This window comes from Acartia tonsa, chromosome 15 (genome assembly GCF_053477335.1).
Source record: "Acartia tonsa isolate MP-2025a chromosome 15, ASM5347733v1, whole genome shotgun sequence".
NCBI lineage: Eukaryota > Metazoa > Arthropoda > Copepoda > Calanoida > Acartiidae > Acartia > Acartia tonsa.
The window spans coordinates 15894799-15905659 of record NC_137274.1 but is presented as its reverse complement, the minus strand read 5'-3'; the positions used below and the strand labels follow the sequence as shown (position 1 = coordinate 15905659).

Below are 10861 nucleotides of genomic sequence, written 5' to 3'. Positions count from 1 at the left end.
TAGTCTCAAGAAAATTTATACATTCTCTACTGCACAGGGTTTTTGGTAAGTATTTGTTAAGCATTGCAACATAATAAATTTTTGGGCAAAATAAAAATATTCGAAGACAAATAAGTTAGGTTATTTGATTTTGAAGTCAAAAGAAAAACCGAGAGTTTTATTCATTCTCATATTTTTTTTATTTTTTTGGTTGAATGTTGATTTTTAATATTTTTTTTTCAATCAGTATACTGAGCGTCTATAGTATAATAATTGTCCTTTACAAGGATATTTTACATGGGCTTTATAATAGTTTAATGAAAAAAAGATTGGTCTGTATTACTAATTTTTAAAACTAAATCGACCAGACAAAGGGGGATTATTATACATACTAGCATTTTAGTTTATTCTAAATTAGACACACCCCACCCAAAGGTGTGTTAGGTTAGAAAAAACCCCCCGCAGAAATGGTTTACACAGGATGTACTGGGACCTCATGGTGGTTTCAGAACATGCTTTCCCTAAATTGAGTTAGTAGCTTCCCATAGTAGAAAATTTTAAAATTACTTTTAGTGATCAAATTTTACTTTTAGTTTTAGACTACCTTCACCTAACCTGCTTTATTGTCTTATTTTGCCTTTCATTTTTATCATGCAAATTTGCTCACATTTCAGTTGAAATGACTGATATTGGAGCTTTCTAAAAAGGTCTCTAACATTTTTCTAGCTCTAATACTTTTTGAGATATCTTATTTCAAAGTTTTGCTCTAAAATCATCTTTTACACAGCAAAAAGTTAAAATATAACAATAGTTATTTCAGAGAAAATTACAAGTATCTTCATACAAATCTCTCTAATATTGCTCCAAATTGACCAAATTGGACAGTTAAGGTGCCTAAAACTATCTACATTCAATGGAAAATCCAAATTCATACTTACAAAGACTATATAAGACAATAGGAGCATACTGAAGTGATTTTTAATAATGCTAAAGGAAAAAATATTTCCTGTTTTTTTTAAATCAATTGAAATATAATCAACTTTAGCAAGGATTTTAAGGTAAGTTATGGTGTATAAAGTTGTCACTTTGTAATTAGAAAGCCAATAAAACACAATCATCTGATATTTTGAACAAATAGAAACATATCTTAAGAAAAATAGACATAATCAGAAAATAAACCAAAAATTGGTTAGAATTTTTAGCATTTCCAAGCAGTTTACAAATGTAATCTACTAATTCTAGTAATTTTTTCTAAGAATAGTTTATTTGCTGTTTAAATTTCTTATAACCTTATGAAACAAAATTAGTTTTTGACACCTTAACTAAGAAAACATAGTACTTAATTAAAAGACTTTCATAAATGATCTCACATGTAATAAAAGAAACAATTTATTCTTAGGCCACATTTTTTTTGTTAATATACACTATTAGGCACTTTAAACTAGTACTGTGATTTGTAAAATCTTAAATCATAATTAATTAGGAGTTTCTATTAACTTAAAACACCTTTTACATTATTAAAAATGACTTAAAAGTGATTTTTAATTAAAATTAAATTACATTTGTTTCTTTGATATTACATTTTAGCGTTTTCCTGTTGACTTATAAAGTCTCAAAAAGTGTGGATTTGGATTGTCCATTGAATGTAGATAGTTTGAGGCACCTTAACTGTCCAATTTGGTCAATTTGGAGCAATATTAGAGAGATTTAAATGAAGATAATTGTAATTTACTCTAAAATAACTAATTTTATATTTAAACTTTTTGCTGTGTAAAAGATGATTTTACAGCAATACTTTGAAATAAGATATCTCAAAAAGTATTAGAGCTAGAAAAATGTTAGAGACCTTTTTAGAAAGCTCCAATATCTATTATTTCAACTGTAATGTGAGCGAATATGCATGATAAAAATGAAAGGCAAAATAAGACAATAAAGCAGGTTAGGTGAAGGTAGTCTAAAACTAAAAGTAAAATTTGATCACCAAAAGTAATTTTAAAATTTTCTACTATGGGAAGCTACTAACTCAATTTAGGAAAAGTATGTTCTGAAACCACAATGAGGTCCCAGTACATCCTGTGTAAACCATTTCTGCGGGGGGTTTTTTCTAACCTAACACGCCTTCGGGTTGGGTGTGTAGACTTTTCTTTACTTTAGGTCTGTGTTTAATCATATCCCCGCATGTCATGATCTTCCAATCAGAAGTTATTATCACCTGATGAGGGAGGAGAGACAGCCCCTGTGGGAGGACCCCGTCATCTCCAAGGGTGGCACCTGGAGGCTCAAGTGCTACAAGAAGGACACTGTAAGTTAGATGTTTGTCATTATGAATAGGGTGATGTTGGCGAATTTTTGACAAGCTGAGTAATTTTCGCCGGGGATAAATAACGATGTAGGCCTCCTGTAAATTGTTGGAGAACATAATAGACAAGGAAAAATTTTAATATTTTAGATCAACGTTATACATACCTACCCTTTGGATCTTTTTCTTTTTTTTTGCATTAATCTGCCAAAATTAAGCGCTTTTCACGTGATTTTCATCAAGTTGTTGTTAAAACAAATAGTCATTCTATGTGTTATCAACGAATCCAAATAAAAGAAATAGATACGTTTTACAGAAAAAATCACCCTGTTGCATTTTTAGGTTCGTGTCTGGAAGGAGCTTCTATTGGCCGCCATTGGAGAACAATTTGACTCCTCCCTGGCCCCTGGAGACAATATTGCGGGGCTCTCTGTTTCCCCTCGCCCCAGGGATGATCTTATACAGGTCTGATAAACTATTAGGGTTCTTTATACCCCTGAAAAAATTTGAATTGCTAACAATTGTATAGTATAAAAACATAAAATAAAACACTTTGGGTCAAGGGGGGGGGGGAAGTTTTGACACATTTGCGTAAAAATATTTGGCAAAGAATATTGGTCTAGTTATTTGAGACATCTTTCCACGGATAATAAAATGAAAATTTGTAAGATTATTTCCAATTATGATTTTATTTTATTATTCATAGAATATGATTAATATAGCCAAAAAATAAATTGCGAGCATATTGGTCTAGAATTTGAGACATCTTTCCGCGGATACTAAAATGAAAATTTATAAGATTAATTCCAATTATGATTTTATTTCATTATTTATAGAAAATTGTCTACATAAATTTTAGTATTGCTTAGAACCGGTTCTAATCCACCGGATAAATTTTAAAGCTATACTTAAGTAAATGTCAAATTGACATTAATTCCAAAAAATGACAATTAAACTTGTATGTATTCTTAAAAATCTTTTTATTCAATTTTAGGATGGGTTAAGTGCGGCCATTATGGAATCCCTAAACAACGCTGCCACAGCCTTATCAAAAACCACCGAAGCTGGCAATTTTGTTGGCCTACCACAACCCACCATGTTGACATCACAACCACAACAAATGGACACAGGTATGGAAGAAGCTTGTATAGTACCTAGTGCACAAACTTCATTAATATTCCGTTGTTCCTCCATAACATCATATGCATTCTATTTCAAGTATATTTCTTAGATTAAGACACCGTTCATTTGTTAATGTTATTTAATTGTTATTTATTCCGTGTCCCATGAAAAAATTGTGTTTAACTTACAGGTTCCACGATGCCCTGATCGATGTGTTGCGCCAGAGGTACAGAGACCATTGGTTCCCTGAGAAGCCAGTTAGGGATCCAGTTTCAGGTTAGGTCAGTTATAAACCTTCCTGAGGAGGGGGGGGTGTCTAAACATTTGAATTTAATTTAGCTAACAGCATATTTTTTACTAGTTAATTTGTTAAACTTTATTTGTATGGCATATGTTTGAAAGAATTTCAATTTTGTACCACGTAGTTTTGAAAATATTAAAACTTAAAAATCTTCTTTTCATAATATGCAATTTAAAAAGACGATTTTCAAGTCTTGATATCTTAAAAACTACGTGGTAGAAAATTGAAATTCTTTCAAATATATGCCATATAAATGTAGTTTAACTAATTAACCAGGAACAAATATGCGGTTCACTAAATTAATTTCATATGCCCTTCGTGAAACTACCCCTTTACAAATTAAACCTCTATTTACTCCAAGACAAGGATCTAATAATATTTTAAAGCAAATTTTACATAAAAAACGTAAAAAAAATCTGAAGTAAGGGGGGGGGGGTTTAATGGAACCATCTCGTTTAAATAATTCTTGATAGGGTAGTACAAAATAGCAGCGTGTGCAAGCTGTAAATCAATAAATAAAAGGCGTATATCAATTAATCCTTTATTGTCTTATCCCTTAGGATCCCTGATTATGATAATAGGATATAAGTGGATATTATGACAGGAGAAAATTAGTTTGCTAACATGAACATCTTTTATTAGTAAGTTCGTTCATCCAGTGGGATGGGATGGGATTTTATTTTAGCCAGCTACAATTTTCACTTTATTAGTTCATTTATCCAGTTGGAGGGGAGGAATGGGGAGAATTGTTATTTAATCCAGCTACAAGTTTTACTTTATTAGTTAATTTTTCCAGTTGGAGGGGAGGGGATGGGGAGAATTGTTATTTCAGCCAGCTACAAGTTTCACTTTATATAAAAGTAACAGGGTAAATGACTGTCTGTGTATATCTATATAAAAGTTTGGGTACCAGTAAAAATCAGTAAGAAATAGGGGACAATGAGCTGTTTATTACACTAGTCCCCGAAGTTTTCTTATTTGTTGACTTAAAAACTTTGAGGATGTTAGTCAATTTGATTCATTGATTCATTAAGTTGAGTGATCAAACATTTTAACAAGTAATTTTAATCTAAAGAAGGGGAAATTTTGAGTATCATTATAATATTATTGGGGTTGTACATCAATTTTTCATCCATTGTCTCATCCCTCTAGATACCTGTTAATTCACTCTCCAAAAATTTCCGTCGAAAGTTTAAAAGAAATTAAAACTGTAAGTGGATGGGGGTAAATATTCTTTCTCTCTCCCCCCTTTGTTATACCATGAAATAAGAAAACGTAATTATAAAATATTGGGGACTAGTGTAATAAACAGCCTAATGACCTAATATTTTTTTTTTTTTTGGGGGGGGGCGGGTCCTAGGGGCGCTTTCTCTTTCCTTTCTACTTTCTTTTCCCTCCCCTAAAAAAAGAACCTTAGGTCCTTAGATGCTATCCTGTAAAAGAGAACCATATCAGTTCAGGGGTTAGCGAGATCCTTTGGTATAATCAGACAGACATCTTGTTACTTTATTATAAGGATATGATTTAAGGTTGAGGAAGGAGATGGTATATCCGCTGGATTAGAACCAGTTTTCAGTCATACTATCTGCATAATATCCGAGGAAAGCTGTCTATAATACGTTGATATAAATAATACATAAAACTTAGGGATCTAAAAGGGATAAGACAATGACGGATAAATTGATGTACATCCCAAATGTTAAGACACAAAATTAACACTTTTATAGAATACAATTATTGGTTGAAACGTTTAAAAACTCTACTTAATGAACCAACCAATCAAAATTCATTAATAGTTAATATTTTTTTTCAGAAAAGCCAACCAGAGGCCGTGGGAGTGTCCTACAACTGCGCATGTTGTAGCGGTCATGGTGGTAACGGTGGAGGCGGCAGTGTAACATTCAACGCCGCATTTAGAAGCCGTTTTTGTGACATGCAGTACGCTGGAAAAAATGCGGAAGTGTTTAGTAACCGGACAACAGTTAAAAACACCGCCGTCTATAAGGGGGAGGGGGGTTAATGCAACCATCTCGTAATCAGTGAGCAAATGGTACTTAGAATTCGAATTGCGATCTTAACTTTTGTATGAGCAAATCCTTGATAGGTCTATTTTCCCTAAATCGAACAAAAAGTTGGAAAAGTAACGGCTAACAGCTTGCGGATAGCCGTTTTGCCATTTTTTGGATATCTATATTGCAAATTAGTCATGAAACTTATCTCCACATAATACTCTTTTCCACTCCAAAACGCTATTAAACGGTTCTAGACGGTAGCTGTTGGTACTAGAAGTTTTAAAAATGGTTATTGCTATCATTTAACATGAATTAAACCAAAAATATGTTTAAAAAGTTGATTCCTACATAATTGATGATGGATTTACCCTGAAAATACGCAAAAAAACGACTGAACGGCTGAGCCGCCAGCCGTTACTTTTCCAACTTTTTGTTCTATTTAGGAAAAAATATACCTACCAAGGATTACTCATGCAAAAGTTCAGATCGAAATTCGAATTCTAAGTGCCATTTGCTCACTGATTACGAGATGGTTGCATTAACCCCCCCCCCCCCTTAGTGAAATTTTAATGAACCTGGTCCAATCCGTTAAAGTCACACCACAAAACTCATGTATAGAATATCAACTATATAAATGATTAATTATCACAAAAACAAAAAAGAGTAACCTTACTTGATAAAATTAATTTTAGAACTTTTAGATTATATACCAGTTTGTTTGAAATAATTGCTAGTCTAAAAATATAAATTATGCATATCTTTTTGGTTTTTTTTTTGTACAATTTCAATTGTTTGTTTAAAAAAGTGGAATGGAAATATCATTTTACCCTTATTTTCATATGAAAAGAGTTAATTTTTGATGTTTTACATAATGAAATAGTTGTTTATATAAATGTTAAAAAAACAGTCAAACCTTTTTTACTATTTGTCTCAGGGTATGTAAACATTGCATTTACTTTTTTACATAAAAACTAATTAGAAAACATGGACAAATCAAACTTTTCATTTTAAAAAACTAAAGAAAAGTTCCCAAAGATGAAAACAAAAAATATACCTTACATAATCAAAAGCTTTACTTTTTTATCCCTTTTTTATTTAATTTTCAAAATGTAGTTAATGTTGTTTATAATTATTTTTTTTTTATTGTGATAAAGTATAAAATGTTGTATTTTTTGTATATTAATAGTCATATATTGCATTGTATTATAGTCAGCTTTCTGTAGATAATGAAAATTAAAAGCTTAAAATCAGTTTTGTTATACCTGCCGTTTAGAGCTTCGATTTTATGGATGTTGTCATCCTTGTTTTCACCATGATTTGTGAAATTATATAGCCTTTTTTAAAGTTTGTAGTTGTTATGTATATACAATTATTTATGTTTAATAAAATTTAAAACTGTTATTTTTTTTCTGTTTTAAGACTTTTGAAAAACTATTTGGTAGACCCGGTCGACCGTTACACATTGCCCATAACTAAGAATATTTAGACAGTTTAGGCTTTTAGGTAACGTTAGTTTATAAAGGTTATAAATGACCCGCAGAGTTAAGCTCCTCGATTAGGTAATTAAAGGGGTAGAAGTGCCTTGGAGAGTTAGCCACCTATGGGTGGCTATAAATAGGTGAAAAATGTCAAATTAATGGGCATTCGGGGAAATGTAATTAAATCAACTAGATCCAGAAAGTCTAGTGCAGATAATATCCTCTAATAATTTAAGATGCCGTCATAGCCATGGGACGCAGTTTTTATTTCAATACTGTTTCCATGCTTTTTTGAACACGAATAAAATATAACGCATAATCCTTATACTAAAGTAACAGGATGTTTGTCTGCTTGTTTGTCTGTGTGTCTGTACCAAAGGATCTCGCTAACCGCTGAACCGATTGGGTTCTCCTTAACAGGGTAGATTCTCATATGTCCCGTGAAAGTTTTTAACTATTTTGGGGGAGGGTACCACCACCCTCCCAAGAGAAATCACAAAAAATCGAAATACATAGACATATTTTAAATATAAAAAAAAATTAAGTGCCACTAAAGGCATCTAGGTGCGTAGCCGCTAGCAGTCATATATTTCAGTTCTGTTTTTAAAAATAAATTAGTTCGAGTAAGAAGAAAGTTCTTTTTGTACTTCGTTGATTTCTCTTTATGTTGTCTATTTTCTCTATGTTAGGATATGGCCCTGTAGGGGCAATAAACAAGCAAAATACAAAATTCTACCTATATCCTATCCAAGCTGGATGAATTTAAAAGTTAATTATTTTCTAGAAAATACAAATTAATTTATCTATGGAAAGGCAACATAAAGTAGATTTACAAAGAGCATAGCAAACATTGCAGTTTGCACTCGTTGCATCTTAATATATGATTTTTTTTGTCTAATCAACTCAGCCTATTATAGTAAGAAAGCCCCCTTTTCTCCCATCTCTTTTGAAGAGATTTTCTTCCCCCCTTTCTCTTTCCCGAAACGTATGTGACGTAACTAGAACTTGTTCCGCAAATATTATACAAAATTGGGACAGTTTCCTTCTCGTCAACTTTCCCCTCTCTTGGTGATGATATCATCAACGCCGATATGAATTTTGTAATCTACCAATCCAATTTTGCCTCTCTTGGTGATGATATCATCATCATCAATGCCGGTACGATTTTTGAAATGTCCCATTCCACTTTCAAGAGAGGCAAAACTGGAATGGTGGTTTACACTTTTAACAACGACATAATTGAAATCATACTAACTATTTTCAAATAATGTTAATTGTAGGAATGTTTAAAATACTATTTATAATTAAAAAAGTTTTCAGTTGTACATAAACTCTCAAACAATTAGAATTGAGAAGGCTTGAATAAAGCAAAATATATTTTCTACAAAGAAGTGTGTTCTTACATGTGTAGTTAGCTCTAGCCGCGCGTTTTTAAAAAAAAATTTATGTAAAATAAAAATAATAAATAGAATATACCATTACTATTATGTTGATTTAGATAAGGAAATCAATGTTTATGAATATGCTGATATGTGAACATAAATGTACTATTCCAGTTTCGCCTCTATTGACAGTGGAATGGTACATTTTAAAAATCGTTTCAGCGTTGATGATATCATCACCAAGAGAGGGGAAAGGGGATTGGTAGATTACGTTTTTTAGAGGGTCAAAACCATAATCATAGATTATATTTCTGCTTCTATAAAAATGGATTCAACTCCCTGTTGGTTTCAACTGTTGAAGATTTTGAATATGCGTAGCAAGAGGGGATTGTGGTTGTTGTTTTCATTATTTATTTTCCTTTAGAATAATAATGACAAATAGTTATTTGTATATTTTAGAAACTCTATAATATTCATTAGGCCGAAAAAGACCTAAACCTTCAAATTTCATGTGTTTTTTATGGTTTTTTAAATCGTGCATTATTGCACGAATTGTCACGAATGGGTTAATATGACATTTACTTCCCCATTGAATGGAAGCTTCTAGATGCAAGGAGTGCAGCTACTAATGTATATTTATACATGCAGCTTCGCCTCTAGTTTCTAGGGGCTTTGCCCCAAGAGGTGATCAAAAAAAATTTGGTTAAATTTGTAAAAGGACCAAGGAAATCTTCAGCCCAAAAAAAAATGAGGGGGATTTTTTGGTTTTTGGGGGGTTGGGGGTGTCCCACCCCCCAATAAAATAGCCTAAAACCACCACAGGATCAGTAGGTATATTCCCTAAAGAGAAGAATCCAATTGGTACAGTTGTTACTGAGATCCTAAGGGACAGACGGACAGACAGACGGACAGACAGCCAGACAGACAGACAGACAGACAGACAGACAGACAGACAGACAGACAGACAGACAGACAGACAGACAGACAGACAGACAGACAGACAGACAGACAGACAGACAGACAGACAGACAGACAGACAGACAGACAGACAGACAAACAGACGGACAGACAGATGGACAGACAGACGGACAGACAGACAGACAGACAGACGGACAGACAGACGGACAGACAGACGGACAGACGGACAGACAGACGGACAGACAGACGGACAGACAGACGGACAGACAGACGGACAGACAGACAGACGGACAGACAGACGGACAAACAGACGGCAGACAGATGGACAGACAGACGGACAGACGGACAGACAGACAGACGGACAGACAGACGGACAAACAGACGGACAGAAAGACGGACAGAAAGACGGACAGAAAGACGGACAGACAGATGGACAGACAGACGGATAGACAACGGACAGACAGACAGACAGACAACAAACAGACAGATGGATGGACAGACATCATTCTACTTTGTATTATAGCTTGTATTATAGAAATGAAAATTATTGTTGATTCAAGATAGGTAGGTTTTAAAAAGGTCCTTGTGAAAAAAAATATACAGGTTTGGGCAAATAAGACCGGACAAATTCTAATTTTTAAACAAATGAACAAACATAGTTCTCCTTGATAGTGGCAATGAGGGAGGTCTTTATGGTATGGACACGTCTATTGGTGCATGCTTCAAAGTAGCCCCAGGCCCAAAAGTCCATTGAATAAAGATCGGGCTGCTGGGAGGCCACATTTCCTTAGGAATGTGAGTAACCGTAGGATCCAAATTCGCTCAACTTTCAAGCTACCCTTACACATGGAGGCTCTTATTTGGACCACAGTTGAGCTAGAACGACGTTCTTTACCTTTATAGAAATGGCATGAGGTTTCAGCTAGGGTTGTCAGCGCAACCCAAAGTCTAAAATGAGTTTTTAAGTTCAATATGGGTCCCTGAAGTCAAGAACCGAAAAATTTTCACGAATTTTAACAGTTTTTGACGTTTTTTACATCTCAAAATCTGCCCCGTTTCACTTTGCTGGAGTATTTCGGCCAAACCATTTCGGATTTAGTATCTAACAGTATCCCCAGCAAGTTACATAACTCTACCTCACCTACAGATGGGCTAAGGTCAGATTTAGTGGGCCCTAGTCGAGAATCCAGTTTAAACCACTGGCGCATTTGGAATCTGTCTTGTTGAACATATGCGCGGCCAGCTCGTTGTATATATACGTATATCTTCGTCAAAAGATTTTTTTTGTGCTAAAAGGTCATTACCTAAGCTTTTTATAGTGTGGTCAAATGTCCTGATTGGTCAAGTAGTTTTGGCGCTATAGCCGTTAA

At 33.6% G+C, this 10861-nt stretch overlaps 1 protein-coding gene across 1 annotated transcript; it reads left to right on the top strand.

The window, feature by feature from the left end:
* The first annotated feature begins 2128 nt into the window (after window positions 1-2128).
* LOC145306869 (eukaryotic translation initiation factor 4E type 3-like) lies at window positions 2129-3676 on the top strand. The gene is made up of 4 exons (XM_080149214.1): window positions 2129-2281; window positions 2621-2743; window positions 3273-3408; window positions 3591-3676. Exons 1-4 carry the CDS (start codon window positions 2195-2197, stop codon window positions 3605-3607), a joined length of 363 nt encoding a protein of 120 aa, XP_080005340.1. The 5' UTR covers window positions 2129-2194; the 3' UTR covers window positions 3608-3676.
* The last annotated feature ends 7185 nt before the right edge of the window (window positions 3677-10861 follow it).

What these genes read in the sequence shown, in the direction of transcription:
- LOC145306869 (XM_080149214.1), top strand. Translation starts at nt 2,195, where the DNA reads ATGAGGGAGGAGAGACAGCCCCTGTGGGAGGACCCCGTCATCTCCAAG. An exon ending in AGTGCTACAAGAAGGACACT is followed by an intron (nt 2,282 to 2,620) that starts GTAAGTTAGATG and finishes TTGCATTTTTAG; the next exon opens with GTTCGTGTCTGGAAGGAGCT. An exon ending in CCAGGGATGATCTTATACAG is followed by an intron (nt 2,744 to 3,272) that starts GTCTGATAAACT and finishes ATTCAATTTTAG; the next exon opens with GATGGGTTAAGTGCGGCCAT.